The sequence below is a fragment of the Felis catus genome, chromosome D1 (genome assembly GCF_018350175.1).
Source record: "Felis catus isolate Fca126 chromosome D1, F.catus_Fca126_mat1.0, whole genome shotgun sequence".
NCBI classification, from domain to species: domain Eukaryota; kingdom Metazoa; phylum Chordata; class Mammalia; order Carnivora; family Felidae; genus Felis; species Felis catus.
In genome coordinates this window covers 33,715,661-33,743,540 of record NC_058377.1, presented here as the reverse complement: position 1 = coordinate 33,743,540, position 27,880 = coordinate 33,715,661, and the positions used below count along the sequence as shown (strand labels likewise).

The following is a 27,880-nucleotide window of genomic DNA, read 5'->3' as shown; positions in this document are numbered from 1 at the left end:
TGTAATAGACAAAGTAAATATCTCTGGTAGATAATACTCATAATATTATTTAACTGTTTGTTGTCAAATATGAATATGAAGTGTGTGTGTGTGTGTGTGTGTGTGTGTTCATTCATTTTTTACAAACAAATGGTACTATGAGAAGCCATAGTAACATTGTGTCAACAAAATAATTTGCTTATCTATTTATTTGACTTGCATTGATGATCACAACATTCATAACTCTGAGATTAGCCACTGAGGGAATATTTGGAACCTTAGATCCCTGTTCTTTTATGCATACAGTTAACCCAGCTCCACTCCTGTGTGTCTTACCCTATGCCATGGACTAGAAGATAAATTTAGAACTAGGACTATATAACAGTGTCTTGGGGACCTGGTGTCAAACAGATATGTCATAGGTTGCTATATCTAGCAATAACTATGACTACTAATAAAAACTCAAATTAATAAATGATTTGCTTGCTCTTTATATAAATTAGTATATATCACAGTTATTGCTCTGATACCATCATTTTTTTCTCAGTTGAATATTTTGTGATTTCTTGAATGAGAGACAAAGGGGTATCCAATTCCATTTAATTCTCAGGGAATTCATGAGAGTGAACTTCACATATGAATAATTTTAATATATACATCACTGTGAAAGAAAGATTGGTAACCACTGCTGTATATATCCTTCTACTTGTGCATGAGCAAGATGAGGACTCATGTTCATGGAGGAAAGTGTCCAAAGATACTGAATTTAAACCCTGGTGAATAAAAGTCTTTATTCAGTGGAGCCAATTATATATTCACAGACTATTCTCTCCCACCTCCTTTTTTTTCCTTTCTAGTGGAATATAAATTCTGCACCAGTTTTTCCTGTACATAAAATGCTGTATGAATATCTACCAGTAATTAATAACCTTTCATCCAAGTAGGTAATATATGAGAGTGAATTTATTGTTTATGAGTTTATCGATATCATTTAAAAACTATATGCAAGGATATAAAGGCAATGCTGAAGTGTAAAATTTTTAATGCGGGCTCATAGCTTAGAAAATGATTTCTTTTAATAGTTTTTTTCATTTAATAGTTCTTCATTTGAAAATGTTCCCTTTCAACTGCAAGTTTTGTGGTTTGGTGCAGTGAAGGAGAAATTTATTCCTTTGACACATTTATTCTTTTAATAGTTATTCATTTGAAAAAATTTCATCGGGTAGTTATATATTTTACAATTTACAGAGAGATTCACTCTTGATAGTTTTTTTAAATGTTTATTTATTTAAATAGGTTCTCAGTCTATGGAACTGTTGCCACATTTCCTTAAATTGGAGCTTCCTGGGGGTTCTGGTAAAGCAGTAATAAGACAACCTGTTTACTTTCTAGGAGCTCTTCAAGCCTTGAGACCACAGGAGAGTCACATCATTAGAAAGGAGAGTTTTTAGAATGAAATTTAACCATTAGTAGATGTCCTTAACTATAGTGTTAATTACGATCTCAATCTTACTACCACAGAACGTTTACAATAGGATTAGTTTGGTAATGCATTGTGTGGCCATGAAAAATATATATAAAACTCTCCCACATAGATTTGAAATCAGGGTATCTGTCACAGACATTTTGTTTTAATTAATATGGAATATGAGCATTCTAACTTCAAATTTTAATTGTTTGTTTTGGGATTTTTCAGAACATGAGTAGTGTCAAAATATATTCTTACAAGGACTCTCAAATTAAACATCTATTTATTGTCCTCACTCTGGCCTATTTTTAATCCACAGTTCCAAAGACAGCACCCACCAATGTAAGTGGAAGAAGTGGAAGAAGGCATGAGTTAGTCATAGCCTGGGAGGTAAGAAAGTCTGTACTCAGATATCAAAACTTGTTGATTCCTTAGAAAATAAGGCTACATATATGTTCTGTACTTGGTACAGAGAAACTGAAGAATTTTGGTTTGAATGAGGTTAAGAAACACTTTGATCATATATTTCTCAGATGAATATTGCCAACGTGAACCTGTCTCATTTCATATCCAGCCCCAGTTGACTTTTCTTCAAAACTAAAGAAGTATGTCTTCCTGTCATGTAGCTATCTCAGAATAAAGTTTGGATAATTAAAACACATCCTTCCATAAACTACTTCAGATGTTTGCTTGGCTTAGTTTGACATTTAACTATTTCACAAATAGTACACTTACTAAAACCATTGGGGAAGAAGAAAATGACTGCCACTGAATTTGTGGAACAGTGCCTCGGCTAGTAAGGATAATAACCCTATTAATAAGGATAATAATTTTTCTTCATTTTAAAAATTATGAAACTGAGGCACAGTACTTTTCCTGATAAGTAGTGAAATTAAGACTTTGATTTTGTTCTCTTGTCTCCCTCACTATATGATCTCTGATTTTTCTTCTATAAAGGAAGCAGGGAAGAGGGGGTGTGAGAGATACATTTATTTCCTGTGAAGCTACTATCCTTTTATTGATGCTAGATTACCTTATTATCAAACATAACTATATAGGTCACAGAACTGTTCTTTAGAATATGAAAATGTAAAGTAAATGGAAATGTCTACTGGAACAAACTGAACAAATACCTGATAGTCTCTAAAAGCAATGATAAAATGTACAGAAAAACATTTCCCACAAAGTAATCTCCATGAGCATATCCTCTGTCCTGTTATCCTGTCCATCCCCTTCTTCCTCAGTAAAAATTTATTTCTTATTTTAGATTTCTGTACAGGAATTAACTTCCCAATACCTGAACTTCACTGAGATCAAATCTCTTTAAGTAGAATTCCCATCCTTATCAGCTTTGTGTCTCAGACCCAGCTGCGAAAAGAAGCATACCAAAGACTGGGGGTGACTTATACATGCCAGAAATTTATTTCTCACAGTTCTGGAGCCTGGAAATTTAGGATCAAGTCACCAACAGATTTCAGTCTAGTGAGAGCCTGCTGTCTGGTTAATAGATGGCCACTTTCTCACTTTACCCTCACATAACACAGGAGCTAAAGAACTCTCTGGAGTTTCCTTTATAAAGCACTATTCCCCTACATATGTCTCTGCCCTCATAACTTGATAACCTACCAAAAGCCCCACCTCTTAATACCATCGCATTGGGGATTAGGATTTCATCATATGAATTTTGGGGAGATATAAACATTCAGTATTTTGATATAATAGGCTTTGTCTCTTTTCCTTTACTGTATACACTTTTCCCTTAAATCAAAACTCAAAAGAAAAAAAAATGTTCAGTCAAGTATTTATTGGGTATCTACTATGTATCAAGCATTAGCTAGGCAGTGTAGTAACTGCTACTTTGACTAAATAGTCAATCACAATTACTCCTTTCTATAGTGTACAGTTTATGTCCATTTCATATGTAAGCATATAGTAAGAGTTATTTGAACAAATACTATTTTGTAATGTCTTCACATTAATAAGCCCAAAAACAAATGAAAAAGAAAACACTATAAAAAAAAAAAACTTACAGGGGCGCCTGGGTGGCTCAGTCAGTTAAGCATCCGACTTCGGCGCAGGTCATGATCTCACCGCTTGTGAGTTTGAGCCCCACATTGGGCTCTGTGCCAACAGCTCAGGGCCTGGAGCCTGCTTTGGATTCTGCGTCTCCCTCGCTCTCTGCCCCTCCCCCGCTCACACTCTGTCTCTCTCTGTCTCTCAAAAATAAATAAACATTAAAAATAATAAAAAAAAAACTTCTTATGTTAACATCTCCTATCTTTTCTGTGCAATGGGCTCTGCAGAGCATTACCAACAACCAGATTTTTCAGACCACCAGACCATATGACAGTTTTCCCCAACATGTTGCATTCTAGTATGGAATGTTAATTTCATATACATGACAAAGTGGTTTAAATTTGTTTGATTTCAAGAGTTTTCAGTATCCTTGATACTCCTCTTAAATATCAACTGATATTATTTAAGTTTTTATCTTTTGCTTTTAACCCCTTTTAAGTTTCCAAAGACTGTCAAGTGATTGTGCTATATATTGGCTTCCAGGGGAGCATTAGAGATTTGAAAGTCTTCTTTTCTCTGGTTATCCATAATTTGAAAAAAAAAATGAAGTTTGGTAGAAATGGCTTTTTGAATCAATTATTTTACTGATAATTAACTGAACTTTTCTTCTTTAGCCAGTATCTGAAGAGTTTCAGAATGGGGAAGGCTTTGGCTATATTGTAGCTTTCAGGCCCAATGGAACACGTGGCTGGAAGGAAAAAATGGTGACATCCTCTGAAGCTTCAAAATTCATTTATCGGGATGAAAGTGTTCCTCCTCTTACTCCCTTTGAAGTGAAGGTTGGAGTTTATAACAATAAAGGAGATGGACCTTTCAGTCAGATTGTGGTTATCTGTTCAGCTGAAGGAGGTCAGTTTCTTTATGATAATTTACATGCAACATTTTACTAATGCATGTTATATGCATGAAACATTTTTGTACGTATATTAGAAAGTACAGTCACACAAAAAGAGAAAATAAAACTTACCCATAGTTTCATTACACTTTTTAGATGTATTTTTTTCAAAAATTTTCCAAGTAATTTTTATTTGAAAAATTGAGCAGTCTATATGTGTTGCTTTATGTCCTTCACTACCTAACAATATATGGGAAATATTTTTCCATGATAATAATGATATTAATAATGCCTATAGTGTATTCTGTCCTCTGGATGGACATTTAACCAGTCACCCTTGGTTTTTTTATCTAGATAATTTTATATTTTAACCCACTAAATTTAAATGTATGTGAACTAAATTTAAATAAATACTTCATTTACATGACCAATAAATATTTATTATTAACCTCATAAACAAAATATTATACTGATAAAGAAGTACCAGACAAGGACTTCATTGGAAATTCTTCACATGATATGATGAAATCCTGATGACAATCTTGTCTAACAGACATTATTATCCCCATTGTAGAGAAAGAAATTGATGTTGAAAAGTTAAGGAACTTGCTAGAGGTTACATACTTTGTAATTGAGAATTAAACCCAAGTCTGTCTAATCATTAAATCCTTGATGTTTCTCTAACATGTTGTTTTCATATACATAAACACATTTAATTCTCAAGATAAAACTACTATGTAGGCAGGACTAATTAAGCAGGATACCCATTTTACAAATGAGTAAACTGTAAAACCGTGACATATTTATGGTTACAGTCAATAGGTGGTGGTGCTCAGGTGTGAACTCACCTTCCTACCTCAAAATCCAGGGTTAAGTTTTAATACAAAAATGCACTTTTCTGAAAAAGAAAGAATGATAGACCTAACCCCCTTAGGTGAGTTTTCTCGTTTTTTCTTCTATTCAAGTGCCAAATTTCAATTTGCCTTACTAGCAAAAACAATGCTTCACATTCCCTAAACGTGACAAATGATTGAAAAAATGTTCCACCAAAACTAGCACTCTTTCACCTTCTAACAAACATTGTCAATATAAACTGACCATTTTACTTTCTTTGTACCCACTCGTGTAACTTATTTAAATAGCTCAAAAGAATTATCTTTTTGGTACTATGAGCTACAAGACAGGGGATGGGGTGATAAATACAGTCATTTGAATATTAAAGCACAAGGATAGTGTCTGATTTATGTAACATGTAGTTTTCAATACAGGCTGCCCTGAGTTTTTTTTTTTTTTTTTTAAATATAGAGTCAAATTCTGAAGCAGAAACAAAAAGCTTATCCTAGTATAACAATAACCAGGAAGGTGAAGAATCAAATAATAACAAGGAATCATAGGTCTTCCAATGAGATACTCATGCCTTAGCATCTCAAGTTTTGTATGAGTTCCAGATACAGATGATTTACCATAGTACTTATATTACTTAACTCTTACAACCAAATATGAGGTAGGAATATCAAGCTTCAATCTACTTTTCAGGAAGCTGAGGCTCAGGTAAAGTAACACTCTCAAATTCACTTCAGTAGGTGAGAGTGTTGTAAGTAACTACAGTAAGTGACAGAGCTGAGATTTGAACCCATATCTATCTGACTCCAAAGTTCATACTTTTAACCACTATCCTATACTGTGTCATCATGGATTTCTATAATAATAACATTTTGTTTTTCATCATATATAATGATGTTTTGCATTATTTGTTACTGTAAAACTCTATTTTGAAGTACATGTTTTATTCAAGAAATGCATTTTCTTATTGCTTTAAAATTTCTTCCACCTAATTATCAAGCACATAACCTCACAGGTCACATGAGATAAATTGGAGAGGTTTGTGAACATGCTTTGTGTAGTAACACCAGTGTTGACTTTAACAAATCAAGATTTGTACATTCTTCTTCAACCTTTGCTTTGAAATTAAATTATAGTAACCACCATGCATTGTTTATACTGTGTTTTCTTAAACTTGAAATAGCTTGCCTTTGGAGATTACCCTTTCAAGCTAGATAGGAAATATGCGTATCTTCTTTCAAAGGCACTGAGGTTGCTGTTATAATAGATTGCATAGTAACATTTCATTTATTTTGGTAGACTGAAATATGAATGATACCAGGAAATTTAAATCTAAGTAGTCAGCCTTTGTTCTGATAACAAAATTAAAACATATATTTGGCATTGGCTCACTAATTATATTTACTAATTTGGAACTTTATATGTAAGTATGAGTAAAGTGTTAGCATCATTAAATTGTGTCAACTAGGAAAGGCAGGACAATGGAAAGGAAGAGCATTTTCCTGGAATTGGAGACTCAGGGTTAACCTGCTCACACTAAATGTAAAATATTGCAGTCTATCCACCTCTCTGAGACTTATCCTCCTCTACTTTAATGTTTATTTATTTTTGAGAGAGACAGAGACAGAGTGTGAGCAGAGGAGAGGCAGAGAGAAAGGGAGACAGAATCCAGAGCAAGCTCTAGGCTCTGAGCGAGCTGTCAGCACAGAGCCCGACATGGGGCTCAAACCCACAAGCCACAAGATCATGACCTGAGCCAAAGTTGGATGCCTAACCAACTGAGCCACCCAGGTGCCCCAATACTCCTCCACTTTAAAAATGAAAATCCCGAATTAGAACATCTCTAGAAGCCATTACAAATCTGAATCAGAAAGCTTGTCAATTTATTCTGTATTTTTAAGTACTCTAAATTCTAATTTTCCTAGAATAGGGAAATTACTTTAAAAGAAGTGAATATTTTGAATATTAAACTATTTTTTAAAAGAGTCAAGGACTGTAATGAACTGGTAAAATAATATATTGTACTCATTCCAGCGCAGGTTCCCCTTCTCTACATCTGCAGATGTTCATACAGATTCAAAGTGTGCCTTTGTTTTTTTTTAATATTCAAAATGTGGACTGTTTATTAATGGTAAGTTTCATCCTCAACATATATCATGCAAAATGTGCCTTTGTCATGATACTCTTGCCCAAAGTCCAACTGATCTGAGACTGTAGTTCTCCAAAAGGTAGATTCTGTCTTTGTTCTTCCATTAACCTAGTTCACTTCCTGATCACCTCAAAAGCCCTCCATATTCTTAAAGTAAAGAACAAGGAGTAGGACTGACATTCTATCTTTGTTCACCAGCATAGTTCTTCCTCTTCATATCGAGATAAATAGCTACATTCCTGGAGTACCATAGAGAAGACAGCTTTTCACAGCTGACAGCAGTCAGGAAGAACACATATGCCAGATGCTATGTCAAATGTAGCTACCAGCATTCATGTTGTTTGGAAGAAGCAAGGACCTCAAGACAACCTTACAATACTGGCCCCAACCCATTTTCCTGTGGTCCATCGATGATGGATGATATTCACAACCAGAGCACACTTCTATAAGTGGTTATATGAATTCCTCATACCTTCCATCTTTTTCCTCTCAAGACAGTAAATTGGAATGAGAGTGAAAATTACATTATAGGGAAAATTTTGAATGTGATAATTTAGTAAAAGCACTCATCATTTGTAAGTATTTAAACTTGATAAATCACTTGTGAAATGACCTTTACTCTTGCGACTCTGACGTGGACTGCAGCCCTAGAATACTGCCGAAAAAGCTCCAAATAGTTCTTCTGCTAAACCTCTTGAGGCTTTGAAACCTTTTAAAATTTTATAACAGAAGTAACCCTAAATGACTCTAGATAACCCTGGAAGGAGAAATATTTCCCTGTTAAGACTCCCATGTCTTGCACCTTGCACATGTACCAATTATCTATACCATTTATTTTTTTTTAATTTTTTTTTAATGTTTATTTTTGAGATAGAGAGAGACAGAGCATAAGCAGGGGAGGGTCAGAGAGAGAGGGAGACACAGAATCTGAAACGGGCTCGAGGCTCTGAGCTGTCAGCGCAGAGCCCGACGCGGGGCCTGAACTCACGGACCATGAGATCATGACCTGAGCTGAAGTCGGCCGCCCAACCGACTGAGCCACCCAGGCGCCCCTATCTATACCATTTAAACCAAGCAAGAATTATGTGCATTATAATCTTGATTTGACTTCAAATATCTATGGTATACTATAACCCTCTACAATACCCTCATTCTGGAAACAATTCTATTTTTTTTTTAAATAAAAGCGAAGTTGCAACATATGGGGTTTATAATGCATGGTAGAAATGAAAAAGAGTGATTTTTCTCCATAGGAGAAATCCAACTGGCTTTCACTTCCATATATCTAGAAATACTTATTAGTCGAACTTACATTCATCTTCCACTTAGTCCTTGTTATTATACTTTTGAAAGGAAAAGAACCTGGGCATTCAACTACATTTAATAGAGGGAAATTCATTATAGATTAATTATAGTATACAATATTTGTTTATTTGTGATATATTTTAGCTTTTTCTAGTTTATTTGACTTTTCCCTTGTATGTAAAAAGTGTGCTGCTTTTATTTTTATTAAAACCAAAGATTTTCTTCTCATTTGCAGAAAATGATATGCAATTATCTTATTGCAAGTGGAGCTACCACAGCTCAAATTAAAACCCAACATTCATGAGGTGTTATTCTCCAGATCAGTTCCTTGCTGAAACTGCACTCAGTAGGATTTATGTGAACTTGAAAATTAATAAATTGGCATATTAGTTGTAAAATACAAGGAATAATTTCATGTCTTTGCCAGATGATCCATTTGGATTATTGCCTGTAAAAGTTCAACTACAGCTGTCTTCACTGAATTTTTAAATAATGAAACCATAACCTTTCTCCCAAGGAGTTTATTAAACTCTCCTTTGATTAATGCTGTTGCTCACCCCTCCTGGGAAGTCAGATGTATAATCAATATTACAAACACATCCCCCATATTAGTTGGAGAACCCCAGCTGTTAAGTCACTTAATAAATATGTATTATCTAAATTCATGAACATGGTAATGCTGTTCACAATGTTTAATCTGACAGAAATTGAAATCTCTCAGTCAGCTTGTTCACTTTATATCCCAATACTGGAGTGAAAGAGTTAGCCATGGCCTAATTAATATCATAATAAGTGAAAGAAAAAAATCTTTTTACGTTTCTGAATCTATTAGACATAACTAGTACAGTCTCTGAAATAAGTCACTGAATTACCTGAGTCTAATAGTAGTGAGACTGGCAGGAAACTTCCTATTATTTACAGATCAGGAGAGTTTTAGAAATGCACAGGATCTATGACAAGCAGTGCAGCTGGCGTTCAACTTTATCAAAAGCTCTATGAAACGGAAATAAAAGGAGCTGATCATAAGCCTGTAGTGGAGTTAAATAAAATATGACAGGGATTTAGGTGCCTTCTGGCAAGACTTAAAGTAGAGAGCCCAAGTGGAGATCCCAACATCAATATTGAGAAAAGTTAGTAGGTGTGGTGGAGCAAGGAAAAAAGAGAGCGATAGCACAGGGAAAAGCATTAGGTGTGTAAACACAGATACGTGCATAGAAGCAGAACAGCATGGTAGTTAGGATTGCCCTGCTCAAATCCTCTCTGCATTCTAGCAGCTGTGTGATCTTGGGCAAGTTGCTTACCTCTCTGGCCTTCAATTTTGTATCTGCAAAATTAATGATAGTTATAGAAAGGTTGCTGAAAGGATCAATTAGTTCATGTAAGGAATTTTGAGTAAGACTACGAAATCCTCAATAAATGGCAATTATTATTATCTTTGGTTGTTCCCCTCATCTATTTGCTATTGTTGTTGTTTGTTATTCCATCTATTCTTCTGTCAGTTATTTGGAAGTAATTGAACAGCAAGAAAATGAACTACCTGTGTTTCCCCTAAAATCTCTTCTGTGCCTCAGAACTGACTCTAAGAAATACAGAATGAGCCTATTGCTGCCTGGTGCCAATTTAAAAGCAACACAGAAAAGATTACTTGAGACCTGAGTTCTAGTTGGAGTTGTTTCAGAGCTAGAAGCAGAGTTTGGATAAATCAACCTGTGTATAGGTCACATTTTCATCTGCAAAATGAGAACATGGATCTAAAACATACATCCATAACTCAAAAGCCTATAAGATCAGGTAAGAGATATAAATCAGTGAAGTAGTCCCAGTGTGAGATAATAGGTAGTGGTAGGGACTCTGGGCAACCTGAAAAGACTATGCCCTGACTAATGGGACAAACTGCTAATTCTCTCATCTATCAACATCCATGAATTCAGGCTTAGTATTGCCACTTTTTTTTCCAAAATAAGCTAGAAATTCTTATTTTTATATGAAATGTTGAAATAAATTAATATATTATTGGGACATACAGAATATGACGAAAGACTCATTGACCATCCATTTATGACTTTTGATCTAAGTGACTGTCTAAAATTCTTTCTAGGTACTTTCCATTGTTCAGTTACAATGGGATACCCAAATAGAACAGTTAGTTCCTGTCCAAACCACATTCTGTGATAGTTACTCTTGCTTACAGAAAAACCTTTCAATCCATGTGAAAATGTTCACCCAGCTGTGACAATACTACTGAAACTGCTGGAAGTAAACTGACTGAGGTCAATTTTTTTACATGCTTCAATTTCAAATTTAGGTCGGCATAGGTTTACTTCTGATACTATTTACTATTTTAATTTGTTTCCAAATAAAAAATAACTCTTCAGTTTTTGTTTGACTCATTTACCTTCATTCAATTAGATGTAGCTATAATATTTAGCCCCCAAGAATGCATCTATGAAATGTCAGCTTGGGTCTGATTCTGAGTTAAAGTCCTCAGAGCTTTTAAATAGAAACTGGGGTGCTTGTTTGAGAAATAGTTCTTGATATTTTTCTTGTTTTTTAAACTTTACTTTTTAAAACTTTCTTATCTCCATTTGAGAAGTTCTTAAGCTTGTGCAGTGCTATAGAAAGCTGAGAGAGAAATTATTTCTTTCTCTGGAGATAGAGGTAGAAAGGCTTCCACCCAACCACATATTTTGTTCTTCTGAAATTATTTATCTCTGTGCAAACTTTTCTGACAAAGATATAATTGCTTCAATAGTAAAAAAGCTGAAAGAAGGCCTGTGACACACAAATCTCTGCAATGCATTCATTTAAAAGAGAAGCAAAACTGCTTGCTAGTAACAAGCGATACCCAATGGGTGGCTGTCTGTCAAATACATGGCACCTTAAATCTGGAGATTGGGTTGCACACACCATAAGAACATCAGCATTTCCTTTTATTTACTTGCAAAATCAAGAATTTTGACTCCTATTGACTCCTATTAAATAAAAAAATCTTCATTTCTGGAAAATCTTCATTTTCTGGAGAAAAAGTTTCTCCAGATAGATGTATGACTACCTTCCATCAAAACAAGAAAGATCTCAGTAAATAGTTATAATTCCTTTAATATCTCTAATAATTATTTTTAAATATCTTATTTAGAATTTTGTCATATTTGGTTCCCTGATTCTAAAAGGAAAAGGTCGGGGGGAGAAAGTGAAAAGAAACTTCAATAGATTAAACTCTTACCAGTTACATTTTTAGTATTTAAGTCTCTACAATTTTTATACAGCAGGGGTTCTTTAAATCAACTTTGTACAGAACTGTTTGAACTAATATATGGCCTTTATTCTGCCATTTCATTTAACGTGTGTTTGTGACATAGTATTTATGATTCAGCAATGTCAAAGCTGAAAATATTTTGTTACTCACATGCAGTGCAACCTCAAGTAAAGTGTACCTCTTGATGGATGCCAGTCAGACACGGTGTATTTGGAAAAAAATAGTGAGAAAGGTCACTAAGCATAGGAATGGATGAAAACATACTTTTGAGCAGTAGGACTGAGACATTCAGGGCCTTTCTTTTTCAGTCCATACCTATCTTAAAAGTCAACGCATGCCTTTTGAATATCATGATTCATATCATATTATATATACAATCATGGAAATGTAGTTTTGTGGTTGGAACAACAACAACAACAAAACATGAAATTTTGACTCTGTGCCTACAGGGGTAAAAAAAGTAAAGTAAAATAATAACAAGTGATATTTTGTGAGTGAATGCTTTAAGGGCCAAGCATTGTGCTAAATATCTTGTATGTATTATTCCACCTAAAACTAACCTTAAAAACCTCTGAGATAAGTACTCTTATTATGTCCATATTACAGATGAGGGAACTGGGGCATAAAAAAAAAGGCAACTTGCCTCAAGGTAAATAATTCTTTTGAAGGCAGAAAACAACAGCAGCAACAAAATAGCCACACCTGAATCTCTAGTCCATGCTTTTAATCGTTGTGCTAGACTGGCAGACAATTTAAGTCAGACAATTTAACTTCTCCAGGAATGTCGTGGTCAATCCAAGGATAAAGATCTTCTTTGTTTGCCTTGCTAGATTTGTCATTTGTCTTGGTAAAGACATGAGACTTGACCCAAGTAGAAAAATACAAAAAGACCATCTTTTTATCTTTTGTTTTTCACAACTACCACAACACTTCATTTCAAAAAAAAGGTAGAAGGAAGTAACACCTGACAGATTCAGGTGCAATGCTTTGATAGACATAACTTGTTACCATCAGAGTTTATTATTTCCATTTTCCTTTGTACAGAACCCAGTGCTGCTCCTACAGATGTCAAGGCTACAAGTGTGTCTGTGTCAGAGATTCTTGTTGCATGGAAACATATTAAAGAAAGTCTAGGAAGACCACAGGGATTTGAGGTATGAACAGAATTATTGAAAATAAGCCTTGTTATTTTTGCTGCCACTGCAATCTCCAAAAGAAATAGTTTGGTGACACTTCAACAGAATTATATTCTTTTGAAATTTTGCTCCATGGCAAAGAAAGTAAGAAATATGCTATTTTACTGACATGTTGTTCATTAGCTGGCTTATTTTTTAGCACAGTATTTTCCATAGTACCATGTAAAGAATTTTTTAAAGAGATGAGAATAAACCATTATATAAAAATCAGGAGTTACAAATGGATATTTACTGATATCTGATTTATTGGTAGTTACAAATGTTTTTGTGGATAAAAATGTTTTTGTGTATTTTCTTCCAATAAATAAATGTATAAAACAAGTTTTCCTATTATACTGTCTTGGCAGATCATACCTCCTATACTGACTTCTCAAAATTTGCTTGGACTTCGTGGTCTATGCATATTCATTCAAATGACTTTTTGCCCTTAGTTTTTTTCTATTTTCAAACACAATTATGCAGACCTTTTAATGGTGAACGTTTCATAACATTTCAATGACTTCAATGAAATTTTAGCCTCCACATGAACTAGAGGATTGTAGGCAGTCTATGAGCTTGAATATTCTTCAAAAACAAGATCTCTACTTCTTGTGTTGGTTTGTCAGGAGGGATAATTTCTAAAATCAGAAAAATAGTTACCATCCAGCGTCCTTTAAACTTAAATAATTATCAAATATAAGACTTGTACTCCAACATGATTTCAGGCTGAAAACACATTTTTTTAATTCTATCTGAGGTTTGAAATAATGCCTGAGAAATATTTGATTAATATACTGCCAGCATTAGATAGTGATTACTATGATAAAAAAATTCACACAATTTTTCTTAAGAGTTACAGCAAGGACCAGTTATGAGAAACCATTATCTATGCAATATCATGGATTTGTTTCTGTAATATTGCTTTGATTTACTATTTGAAGTAATAATTCACTATGTGCCACATCATGATTGCATGTTTATTTGACTAATATCTCCTTGTCTCCCTACCCATGCTGCAAAGACCATATCTATTTACCAAAGAATCTCAGCATCTGGTAGTTCTTGGACCATGAGAGCTACAATAAATATTTGTTGAATGAATGAATATCTGTACTTTTAATACCACTGTAGAAGACATTGGGGTAGCCTGCTTTGTTACACTTCAGGGGCCAGTACACATCTCCCAGCTTCTGCGGGTTTTCTTTGCTCAATTTCCACCTTTGGAGAATTGCCTTCACTCAGGAATGCTGCTTTCCCTTAAAAATCCCCTTCCCAAAATTAGGCAACCCCAAGCCAATGATTGGCTGACACTGGTCCCTTGACTGAAGAAGAAAACAACTTTATGGTGTATTTTATGGTGCATTGTCTTTGCTGTGTGCATCAGGACAAGGCTGGATTACCTGAGGCCACACTCTTGCTCAACTCCCTCTCCTTCCTTATCCTTCTATCCTCCCTTCTTTACAGATTTACCTGAAAGCACTATCAAAATAAATCACATACACTTGTATCTATGTCTCGACCTCTGCTTCTAGGGAGTCCAGCCTAAAACAACTACATAAGTACAGACTAACCTAGACCTCTGAATCAAAACATTTGATGTGCATACTTTTAGAAGGCCACAAAGTATATCCTGGTGAACAGAAAAGTGAGGGATCCATGCTCTCACATCTCCAAGTTGTGCTCCTCTCACCTAGCCAGCCACTTTCATTTTTTTTCCTGCATGACAGTCATGTTCTCACTGCAACTCACTTATAATAATAGCTCTTTTGGAGGTCCTGCAAATATCACATAATATTTATATCTGTGAATAATTATTCTCTTTCTAAATATAAATCATTCATTCATTAACTCAACAAATCTTTATTGAAGACTTACTAAGTACCTACCAGAACTAGATTCTAGGGATAAAACAATGAGCAAAATGAATTCTCTGCCTTCATGAAGCTTAATATTGAAGTAAGGGAGGCAAGCAATAAACAAATTAGCAAATAAATGTGTGGCATAATTTCAATTATGATAAATACTGTGTAGAAAAATAAAATTGGATACGAAGGTAGAGAGTCAAAGACTATGCTATTTATAAAGATTTGAAAAGTCACCCTTTCTGGTATTGTGACATTTGAGTTGACACATGACTGAATGAGAGAGAAAGAGACAGAGAGAACAGCAAAATGAAAGTCTCTAAAGTAGTAGCATGCTGGCCTTGTTCAAAAAACAGGAAGGGAGTGATTTGGGTGAGATAGCAGTGAACAACAGAGAGGGTTGGGTTGCAAAATGGTGGAGAAAGCACCAAGACAAAGACCAGGTTATGTAGAGTGCTGTTAACCACAGAAAGGAATCTGGATTTTATCCTATGAGGAGAAGGCATTAAAAGATTTTGAACAGAAAGAGTCAAGTCAGTATCTGACTTATATTTAAAAGCCTCCCTTAGTCTAGAGGGTGGAGAATAGACTCTAGACAAGACATCAGGGATAATAAAGGCAATTGTTCCAATCTAGGTAATAAAGAAGTTGCTTTTCACTAGAGCAGTCACAATGTAATCGATGAGAAATGGACTTTTTAAAATACATTTTATATGGATACGTGATGGGATTTGGAAATGAATGTGGTGTCAATTAAAATATGAAAGGAATCAAAGATAATTCCAGAGTTTTTTGACCGAAGAAACTCGGTGAATAAAATATCATTCACATAGATGAGGTAGTCAGAAAGAAGAGTGGGTGTTAGTGCAAAAAGTTATGGATTCTGGTTTAAATGTGTTTACTTTCATGAGCCTTCTTATATCCAAAAAGTGTTGTCAAGTAAGTCTTATATTAAGAGAAAGGGTAGAGATGGAGCTATAACGCCAAGGAATCATCAATATATAAATGATTTTTTATGTATATACTGACTGAATCACTGAATGTTGATTAAAAAGGTGTTTCAGAATTGAACCCTATGATGCCTGACCATTTGAACCTCAAGAAAGAAAGGGAGTCTGACCAAAGAAACTAAGGGAGACAGTGAAGGAATTCAGAAGCCAAGAAAAGAATTTTTCTGAGAAAAAATGCTGCTGAGAAATTCAGAAAGATGAGGCCTGAAATTGCAAAATGGATATTGCATTGCAGAGATCCTAGTGACCTTGGTGAGAGGACTTTTATGGAATGCCGTGATGAAGGCTTGACTGGAGATCAAAAAAGACCACCCATGAGTAACATTCAAGAGTGCCAGAGCACATTTTTGCTAAATCTATTTCATTTAAAATGGAAAGTTATCCAAAAAACTGGAATATACTTAAGAACAGAATGTTAATGGGAATAAACCAAATTCTGCAATAATCATCACAATGACTGCATTTTTAGATTCAAATAAGTTAACACAAATTCTGACAACTATTTTTATACTTAGAAACAAAATCCATAGGCACAGTAATCTTTATATCACTTTATAGTTCCTTATAAATTATGTTTAAAAATATGGCATTTCGTCAAATAAAGAAACCTACAATAAAAACAAAAAGTAAAGAGAAAGAAATCCAAGCATAACACTACAGAAAACCATCAAACCACAAGAGAAGAAAGGAACAGAAAGAAATGAAAAAACCACCAAAGCAGTTAATAAAACACCAATATGTACATACCTCTCAATAATTATTTTTTAAAATTTTTTAATGTTTATTTATTTTTGATAGAGTGTTAGAGACAGCATGAGCGGGGAAGGCTGAACTGTCAGCACAGAGCCTGAAGCATGTCTCAAATACATGAAATGCAAGATTATGACCTGAGTGGAAGTCAGACACTCAACTGACTGAGCCACCCAGGTGACCGTCTCAACAATCATTTTAAATGTGAATGGACTGAATGCTCCAATCAAAATTATTGAAAAAAATAAGAACCATATATATGCTGCCCAGAAGAAACTCACTTCAGACCTAAGATACATGCAGACTCACTTCAGACATAAAGACACATGCAGATTGAAAGTAAAGGGCTGAAAAAATATATACAGTGAAAAGGGGAGCAAAAAGAAACATGGAGTAGCAATACTTCCATCAGACAAAATAGACTTTAAAACAAGAAACAGGGTGCCTAGGTTGTTCAGTCAGTTGAGCTCCTGACTCTTGATTTCGGCTCAGGTCATGATCTCGCAATTCCTGCATTTGAGCCCCTCATCAGGCTTTGCACTGGTGGTGTGGAGCCTGCTTGGGTTTCTCTCCCTCCCTCTCTCTCTGCCCCTCCCTTGCTCCTCTCTCTCTCTCTCTCAAAATATAAACTAAAAAGAAAGAAAGAAAGAAAGAAAGAAAGAAAGAAAGAAAGAAAGAAAGAAAGAAGAAAGAAAGAAAGAAAGAAAGAAAGAAAGAAAGAAAGAAAGAAAGAAAGAAAGAAAGAAAGAAAAGGGCATTACATATAGATAAAGACAACAATCCAACAAGAGGATATAACATTTGTAAATATTTATGTACCCAATACAAAGCACCTAAATACATAAAGCAAATATTAACAGACATGAAGGAAGATGTGGACAGTAATACAATAGAAGTAGGGGACTTAACACCCCATGTACGTCAATAGATAGATCATCCAGACAGTAAATCAGTAAGAAAACAGTGGCTTTTAATGACACATTGGACCAGTTGGATCTAAAAAATATATTCAGAACATTCCATCCCAAAAGAGCAAATTGCACATTTTCAACTACACATGAAACATTTTCTAGAACAGATCACAAAAAAAGAAGTTTCTAGAACAAGTCATAAAAGAAATTTCAATAAATTCAAAAATATTGAAATCATATCACGGACCTTTTCTGACCATAGTGGTATTAAAGTAGAAATCAATCACAAGAAAAAAATCTAGAAAGAACGTAAATATATGGAGGCTGCTACTAAACAATGAATGAGTCACCAAGAAATCAAGAGGAAATAAAAAAATACATGGATACAAATGAAAAGAAACATACAATGGTCCAAACTCTTTGGGATGAAGCAAAAATTGTTCTAAGAAGGAAATTTACACAATATAGGCCTGCCTCACAAAACAAGAATTTTCTCAACCTAACTTCACACACAAAAGAGCTAGAAAAAGAACAAACAAAGCCCCAAACAAGTAGAAGAAAGAAAATAATAAAAATTAAGGAAAAAATTATCTTGTTACAAAATAAAATCAATAATAATAATAATAATTAATAATAGTAATAATATACTATTTGTAAAAGTAAAAGTATACTTACTTTTTATAATCAGAAAATGAAAACTTTATATAATTCAGTGGCCAAATATGGCATTACATTTCTTTTAAGTAAAATACAGTCAGCAAAGACTGTTTTCAATTTATACTATCTCATAACTGAATAATGCATGTGGATTTAAAAATATATGTGATATAAATAAGTCTTATCAGAATCTCTGTCGCCCTCTCTTATCTACATTCTTTATCCCTTTAAGGAGAGCTCTACCTCTGTCCTTTACCTTATCCACCCTAGAATTTGACCCTCTCATCTCCTCAACTTTGTTCTTTTTTTACTAAGGGATCTCACTGACTAAATATTACTAAAATATAGTAACCTCCTAAAGTTTAATATTTTATCCCACTACTACTCCCTCCTCTATTCTATCCCAACTACAATCTTAGATGAATTTATTAGTGGTAGACTTCTGAGCATGGTGACGATAAAGTATTTTTCTGTCACCACACTCATGGGATTTGTTTCAAATTTTATATACCTATCCTATCAGTTCCACAAATCATTTTCTAGCCATAATTGCAACTTTACCTGAAGTGTTTGAAAAAGTTAGTTACTAAAAAGACACTATGTGCCATTTTGAAAATGCAGAAACTGTTTTCAGCTAACCTCTGTTATTTTTCCTGAATTGAAATGTGTGAATAAGATTGAAAAGATTCTGCTCTTATGAATGTTGAATCCTAATGGGAGAAGATAAAAATAAATAAACAAGTAAAATAAACTTAGATAACAATACATATAGAAGTTTAAAGGTAGAGCACACCTAGCTCCATTAAGGAAGAGTAGGAAGTGAAGCAACTGTGCCTTAATGAAACAATGATGTGAATAGAATTAAAAGTAGCAAATTAGTGAGGCAGAGACAAGATTATGTAGAGATACCTGGATTATGGAGTTTGTATTTTCTTTTAAATGCAATGAAAAAGCACTGTGGCAATTTACAGAGAGGAATGACAATGTCTGATTTACATTTTTTATGACATTTATTGACAAATTGGTTTCCATACAACACCCAGTGCTCATCCCAAAAGGTGCCTTCCTCAATACCCATCACCCACCCTCACCTCCCTCCCACCCCCCATCAACCCTCAGTTTGTTCTCAGTTTTTAACAGTCTCTTATGCTTTGGCTCTCTCCCACTCTAACCTCTTTTTTTTTTTTCCTTCCCCTCCCCCATGTGTTCCTGTTACGTTTCTCAGGATCCACCTAAGAGTGAAACCATATGGTATCTGTCTTTCTCTGTATGGCTTATTTCACTTAGCATCACACTCTCCAGTTCCATCCACATTGCTACAAAAGGCCATATTTCATTTTTTCTCATTGCCACGTAATATTCCATTGTGTATATAAACCACAATTTCTTTATCCATTCATCAGTTGATGGACATTTAGGCTCTTTCCATAATTTGGCTATTGTTGAGAGTGCTGCTATGAACATTGGGGTACAAGTGGCCCTATGCATCAGTACTCCTGTAGCCCTTGGATAAATTCCTAGCAGCGCTATTGCTGGGTCATAGGGTAGGTCTATTTTTAATTTTCTGAGGAACCTCCACACTGCTTTCCAGAGCGGCTGCACCAATTTGCATTCCCACCAACAGTGCAAGAGGGTTCCCGTTTCTCCACATCCTCTCCAGCATCTAGAGTCTCCTGATTTGTTCATTTTGGCCACTCTGACTGGCGTGAGGTGATACATGAGTGTGGTTTTGATTTGTATTTCCCTGATAAGGAGCAACGCTGAACATCTTTTCATGTGCCTGTTGGCCATCCGGATGTCTTCTTTACAGAAGTGTCTATTCATGTTTTCTGCCCATTTCTTCACTGGGTTATTTGTTTTTCGGGTGTGGAGTTTGGTGAGCTCTTTACAGATTTTGGATACTAGCCCTTTGTCTGATATGTCATTTGCGAATATCTTTTCCCATTCCGTTGGTTGACTTTTAGTTTTGTTGGTTGTTTCCTTTGCTGTGCAGAAGCTTTTTATCTTCATAAGGTCCCAGTAATTCACTTTTGCTTTTAATTCCCTTGCCTTTGGGGATGTGTCAAGTAAGAGATTGCTACCGCTGAGGTCAGAGAGGTCTTTTCCTGCTTTCTCCTCTAAGGTTTTGATGGTTTCCTGTCTCACATTCAGGTCCTTTATCCATTTTGAGTTTATTTTTGTGAATGGTGTGAGAAAGTGGTCTAGTTTCAACCTTCTGCATGTTGCTGTCCAGTTCTCCCAGCACCATTTGTTAAAGAGGCTGTCTTTTTTCCATTGGATATTCTTTCCTCCTTTGTCAAAGATGAGTTGGCCATACGTTTGTGGGTCTAGATCTGGGGTTTCTATTCTGTTCCATTGGTCTATGTGTCTGTTTTTGTGCCAATACCATGCTGTCTTGATGATGACAGCTTTGTAGTAGAGGCTAAAGTCTGGGATTGTGATGCCTCCTGCTTTGGTCTTCTTCAAAATTCCTTTGGCTATTCGGGGCCTTTTGTGGTTCCATATGAATTTTAGGATTGCTTGTTCTAGTTTCAAGAAGAATGCTGGTGCAATTTTGATTGGGATTGCATTGAATGTGTAGATAGCTTTGGGTAGTATTGACATTTTGACAATATTTATTTTTCCAATCCATGAGCAGGGAATGTCTTTCCATTTCTTTAAATCTTCTTCAATTTCCTTCATAAGCTTTCTATAGTTTTCAGCATACAGATCCTTTACATCTTCGGTTAGATTTATTCCTAGGTATTTTATGCTTCTTGGTGCAATTGTGAATGAGATCAGTTTCTTTATTTGTCTTTCTGTTGCTTCATTGTTAGTGTATAAGAATGCAACTGATTTCTGTACATTGATTTTGTATCCTGCAACGTTGCTGAATTCCTGTATCAGTTCTAGCAGACTTTTGGTGGAGTCTATCGGATTTTCCATGTATAATATCATGTCATCTGCAAAAACCGAAAACTTGACTTCATCTTTGCCAATTTTGATGCCTTTGATTTCCTTTTGTTGTCTGATTGCTGATGCTAGAACTTCCAGCACTATGTTAAACAGCAGCGGTGAGAGTGGGCATCCTTGTCGTGTTCCTGATCTCAGGGAAAAAGCTCTCAGTTTTTCCCCGTTGAGGATGATGTTAGCTGTGGGCTTTTCATAAATGGCTTTTATGATCTTTAAGTATGTTCCTTCTATCCCGACTTTCTCAAGGGTTTTAATTAAGAAAGGGTGCTGGATTTTGTCAAAGGCCTTTTCTGCACCGATTGACAGGATCATATGGTTCTTCTCTTTTTTTTTTTGTTAATGTGATGTATCACGTTGATTGATTTGCGAATGTTGAACCAGCCCTGCATCCCAGGAATGAATCCCACTTGATCATGGTGAATAATTCTTTTTATATGCCGTTGAATTCAATTTGCTAGTATCTTATTGAGAATTTTTGCATCCATATTCATCAGGGATATTGGCCTGTAGTTCTCTTTTTTGACTGGGTCTCTGTCTGGTTTAGGAATCAAAGTAATACTGGCTTCATAGAATGAGTCTGGAAGTTTTCCTTCCCTTTCTATTTCTTGGAATAGCTTGAGAAGGATAGGTATTATCTCTGCTTTAAAAGTCTGGTAGAACTCCCCTGGGAAGCCATCTGGTCCTGGACTCTTATTTGTTGGGAGATTTTTGATAACCGATTCAATCTCTTCGCTGGTTGTGGGTCTGTTCAAGCTTTCTATTTCCTCCTGATTGAGTTTTAGAAGTGTGTGGGTGTTCAGGAATTGGTCCATTCCTTCCAGGTTGTCCAATTTGTTGGCATATAATTTTTCATAGTATTCCCTGATAATTGTTTGTATCTCTGAGGGATTGGTTGTAATCATTCCATTTTCATTCATGATTTTATCTATTTGGGTCATCTCCCTTTTCTTTTTGAGAAGCCTGGCTAGAGGTTTGTCAATTTTGTTTATTTTTTCAAAAAACCAACTCTTGGTTTCGTTGATCTGCTCTACAGTTTTTTTAGATTCTATATTGTTTATTTCTGCTCTGATCTTTATTATTTCTCTTCTTCTGCTGGGTTTAGGCTGCCTTTGCTGTTCTGCTTCTAGTTCCTTTAGGTGTGCTGTTAGATTTTGTATTTGGGATTTTTCTTGTGTCTTGAGATAGGCCTGGATTGCAATGTATTTTCCTCTCAGGACTGCCTTCGCTGCGTCCCAAAGCGTTTGGATTGTTGTATTTTCATTTTCGTTTGTTTCCATATATTTTTTAATTTCTTCTCTAATTGCCTGGTTGACCCACTCATTCGTTAGTAGGGTGTTCTTTAACCTCCATGCCTTTGGAGGTTTTCCATACTTTTTTCTGTGGTTGATTTCAAGCTTCATAGCATTGTGGTCTGAAAGTATGCATGGTATAATTTCAATTCTTGTAAACTTATGAAGGGCTGTTTTGTGACCCAGTATATGATCTATCTTGGAGAATGTTCCATGTGCACTCGAGAAGAAAGTATATTCTGTTGCTTTGGGTGCAGAGTTCTAAATATATCTGTCAAGTCCATCTGATCCAATGTCTCTTTCAGGGCCCTTGTTTCTTTATTGATTGTGTGTCTAGATGATCTGTCCATTTCTGTAAGTGGGGTGTTAAAGTCCCCTGCAATTACCACATTCTTATCAATAAGGTTGCTTATGTTTATGAGTAATTGTTTTATATATTTGGGGGCTCCGGTATTCTGCACATAGACATTTATAATTGTTAGCTCTTCCTGATGGATAGACCCTGTAACTATTATATAATGTCCTTCTTCATCTCTTGTTACAGCCTTTACTTTAAAGTCTAGTTTGTCTGATATAAGTATGGCTACTCCAGCTTTCTTTTGGCTTCCAGTCGCATGATAAATAGTTCTCCATCCCCTCACTCTCAATCTAAAGGTGTCCTCAGGTCTAAAATGAGTCTCTTGTAGACAGCAAATAGATGGGTCTTGTTTCTTTATCCATTCTGATACCCTATGTCTTTTGGTTGGTGCATTTAATCCATTTACATTCAGTGTTATTATAGAAAGATACGGGTTGAGAGTCATTGTGATGTTTGTATGTTTTATGCTTTTAGTGATGTCTCTGGGACTTTGTCTCACAGGGTCCCCCTTAGGATCTCTTGTAGGGCTGGTTTAGTGGTGACAAATTCCTTCAGCTTTTGTTTGTTTGGGAAGACCTTTATCTCTCCTTCTATTCTAAATGACAGCCTTGCTGGATAAAGGATTCTCAGCTGCATATTTTTTCTGTCTAGCACCCTGAAAATCCCGTGCCAATTCTTTCTGGCCTGCCAAGTTTCAAAAGAGAGATCAGTCAGGAGTCTTATAGGTCTCCCTTTATATGTGAGGGCACGTTTACCCCTTGCTGCTTTCAGAATTTTCTCTTTATCCTTGTATTTTGCCAGTTTCACTATGATATGTGGTGCAGAAGATCGATTCAAGTTCCGTCTGAAGGGAGTTCTCTGTGCCTCTTGGATTTCAATGCCTTTTTCCTTCCCCAGTTCAGGGAAGTTCTCAGCTATGATTTCTTCAAGTACCCCTTCAGCACCTTTCCCTCTCTCTTCCTCCTCTGGGATACCAATTATGCGTATATTATTTCTTTTTAGTGTATCACTTAGTTCTCTAATTTTCCCCTCATACTCCTGGATTTTTTTATCTCTCTTTTTCTCAGCTTCCTCTTTCTCCATAACTTTATCTTCTAGTTCACCTATTCTCTCCTCTGCCACTTCAAGCCGAGCTGTGGTGGTTTCCATTTTGTTATGCATTTCGTTTAAAGCGTTTTTCAGCTCCTCGTGACTGTTCCTTAGTCCCTTGATCTCTGTAGCAAGAGATTCTCTGCTGTCCTGTATACTGTTTTCAAGCCCAGCGATTAATTTTATGACTATTATTCTAAATTCACTTTCTGTTATATTATTTAAATCCTTTTTGATCAGCTCATTAGCTGTTGTTATTTCCTGGAGATTCTTCTGAGGGGAATTCTTCCCTTTGGTTAGTTTGGATAGTCCCTGGCGTGGTGAGGACCTGCAGGGCACTTCCCCTGTGCTGTGGTGTATAACTGGAGTTGGTGGGCGCGGCCGCAGTCAGACCTGATGTCTGCCCCCAGCCCACCGCTGGGGCCACATTCAGACTGGTGTGTGCCTTCTCTTCCCCTCTCCTAGGGGCGGGATTCACTGTGGGGTGGTGTGGCCCATCTGGGCTACTTGCACACTGCCAGGCTTGTGATGCTGGGGATCTGGCGTATTAGCTGGGGTGGGTAGGCAAGGTGCACGGGAGCAGGAGGGGCAGGCTTAGATCGCTTCTCCTTAGGTGATCCTCTTCAGGAGGGGCCCTGTGGCAGCAGGAGGGAGTCAGATCCGCTGCCGGAGGTTTGGCTCCACAGAAGCACAGAGTTTGGTGTTTGCCCGGAGCGAGCAAGTTCCCTGGCAGGAACTGGTTCTCTTTGGGATTTTGGCTGGGGGATGGGCGGGGGAGATGGCGCTGGCAAGCGCCTTTGTTCCCCACCAAACTGAGCTCTGTTGTCAGGGGGCTCAGCAGCTCTCCCTCCCTTTGTCCTCCAGCCTTCCCGCTTTCCGAGCAGAGCTGTTAACTTATGACCTCCCAGACGCTAAGTCGCACTTGTTGTCGGAACACAGTCCGTCAGGCCCCTCTGCTTTTGCAAGCCAGACTCGGGGGCTCTGCTTGGCTGGCGAGCCGCCCCTCCGCCCCAGCTCCCTCCTGCCAGTCCGTGGGGCGCGCACCGCCTCGCCGCCCTTCCTACCCTCTTCCGTGGGCCTCTCGTCTGCGTTTGGCTCCGGCGACTCCGTTCTGCTAATCCTCTGGAGGTTTTCTGGGTTATTTAGGCAGGTGTAGGTGGAATCTAAGTGATCAGCAGGACGCGCGGTGAGCCCAGCGTCCTCCTAAGCCGCCATCTTGCCGCTCACAACTGATTTACATTTTTTTAACATCACTTTGGATATTCTTACACGAAGAATGAAAGGAGGAGAAAAGAAAGATCAGGAATAGAAGATAGAAGGCTACCGCAATAATCAAAGTAAGAAATGGTGATGACTTAGACTAAGGTCATAGCAGTGGTATAAGAGGGAAGTAAATGTATTTCAGACACTAGACTGACAAGATTTGCTGATCAGATATGGCCGGAATGAAAATTATTTCTACATCACTAGTTTGGTCAAATGAGTGAATGGTGATGCCATTTACAAAAAAAAAAAAAAAAAAAAAAAGGAGAAACTGGACAAGGAGACAAAGAAGAGATTTGAAGGTGGAAAAATTAAGAGTTCTGTCTTGGCTAAATTAAATTTAACATGCTTATTAGAAATTTAGGAGGATAAATCAGATAGGAAATTGGATATATGAGTTTGGAGTCTAAGAGATCAGGGTGAAGACATTAAAGTGGCAGTCATAAATGAATGGCTAAAGAAGATATGGTGTATGTATACAATGGAATATTATTTCGGTATCAAAGAGAATGAAATCCTGTCATTTGCAACAACGTGGATGGAACTAGGGTACATTTTGCTAAGTGAAATCAGTCAGTCAGAGAAACACAAATATATGATTTCACTCATATGTGGAATTTAAGATATAAAACAGATGAACATAGGGAAAGGGAAGCAAGAACAGAGAGGGAGACAAACCATAAGACATTCTTAAATACAGAGAACAAACTTAAGGTTGCTGGTGGGGTGTTGGGTAGGTTGAAGGGCTAAAGGGGCATGGGACATTAAGGACACTTGTTGGAATGAGCACTGGGTGTTCTATGTAAGTGATGAGTCACCAAATTATATCCCTGAAATAATTATTACACTATACGTTAACTAACTTGGATTTAAATTTAAAAAATAATAAATAAATAATAAAGCGGCAGTCATAGACGAGGTATTAAAAGGCATGCTACTAGATGAAACCACCTAAAGGGAAAAAAAGTTCCAGAGGAGAGGAAAGAAAATGTTAAGAGAGGGAGTGAGAAGGGGCTAAGCTGTGTCCTGGCACACTCCACATTTAGTATAGCTGGGAAGGAAGGAAGATGGCAGAGTAGGAGGATCCCAAGCTCACCTCACCCCATGGACACACCAAGGTAAGAGCTACATTTGTACAACTAACTCTGAAAATGACCTAAAGACTGTCAAAACTGACCTTCCTCAGCCAATCTTAAAGACCACATCTGAAAGGGATAGGAGTGGTGAAGACACAGTTGTGAACCAAAGCCCCAATGCAACTAACCACAAACAAGAGAGACATCACAAGAATGGAGAAGCAAGAGGGTCAGTCTCCACACCAAGCATTCCCAGCATTAGAGATCTGCACTGAGAATATGAGCCCCCATATCATTCAGCTTTGAAAACCAGTGAGACTTAACACCATGAGCTTTAAAAATCAGTGGCCTTAATGGCTGAACAGCTGGAGAATGATAGGAAACAAAGTCCCCACTCTTAACAAGCCAATATACTATATAACTCATACCCAGACACAGCACAGAAGCAGCAGTTTGAAAAGCACCTGGGGTATATGTGAAGGAGATTTATTGACTAATCTTAGAATATGTGCAGAAGGATCAGGGATCTACAGGAGATTTCTCTGGTAACAAAAGTGCTGTTGAATGATTTTCTCCTCCCCCAATCTAGATAGCCAGACACTTGCAAGAGCCAGTGCTAACATTTTCCATTTATCTGGTTAGCATCATATTCCCTCTCCCTTCCAAGAATCCCCTGTGGACCAACCCCACCCACACTACCCACCTTGAAAGGTATCCCTCCAAAGCAGCTCCTACTCTGGCAGACACCACTCCAAAGTGACTCCTGCCCTGGAGTGGGAGGATGACCCCACTCAGCCCAGCATGCCAGATGTTCCTACAGCAAGACAGCTGGCTATGCAAGGTGTAAACTCTGCCCTTTGGTGCACTTACAACTTTGCAAAGAGACTAATTACAGATATCTAGGTAGACTGATGACCCCACTGACCAAGAACCTGCAGCAGCTGTATCCAAGCATCTCAACAGATTGTGGAGCAAACTCTGCCCAGTGTGCCCACAGCAGACAAAACACATCATTGCAGCTGGCTGGGCTGCAAGAAATTGCATCTCAGCCACAGCAGTTTGCACAGAAGAAACCCCTGAAACATATGATTCTGGTGACCATGTGGTATTGCATTGTATTTTGTAATATGACACTGGAGGACTTCTTCAACACAAGCCACAACTTTTAAGACCAAGACATGCAGTGTATCTAATACATGAAAACAAACACAAAGAGTTAGAGAAAATGGGTAGAAAAAAGAATATGTCTCAAATTAAAAAATACAGTGAAATCGTAGTAAAATAGCTAAATAAAATGAAGATAAGCAATATGCCTAATAAAGAATTCAAAGTAATGGTCATAAGGATACTCACTGGACTTCAGAAAACAGTGAAGGATATCAGTGAGAACTTCAACATATAGAAAATGTGAAAAAGAACCAGTCAGAGCTGAAGAATTCAATAACTGAAATGAAGAATACACTGGGAATCAAGAGTAGATTAGAGCATGCAGAAGAATTAATCAGTAATCTGAAAGACAGAGTAATGGAAAGTACCCAAACTGAACAGCAAAAAAAAAAAAAAAAAAAAAAAAAAAA

At 36.6% G+C, this 27,880-nt stretch overlaps 1 protein-coding gene across 2 annotated transcripts in view; it reads left to right on the top strand.

Moving 5' to 3' along the window:
- CNTN5 (contactin 5) overlaps positions 1–27,880 on the top strand; it is a 1,399,046-nt gene that overhangs the window by 1,331,187 nt on the left and 39,979 nt on the right. For both annotated transcript variants that reach the window (XM_045038579.1, XM_023239314.2), the window contains 3 exons: positions 1,767–1,837; positions 4,138–4,372; positions 12,956–13,065. In XM_045038579.1, the coding sequence (XP_044894514.1) occupies positions 1,767–1,837; positions 4,138–4,372; positions 12,956–13,065 (416 nt within the window). The remainder of the gene's footprint in view (positions 1–1,766; positions 1,838–4,137; positions 4,373–12,955; positions 13,066–27,880) is intronic.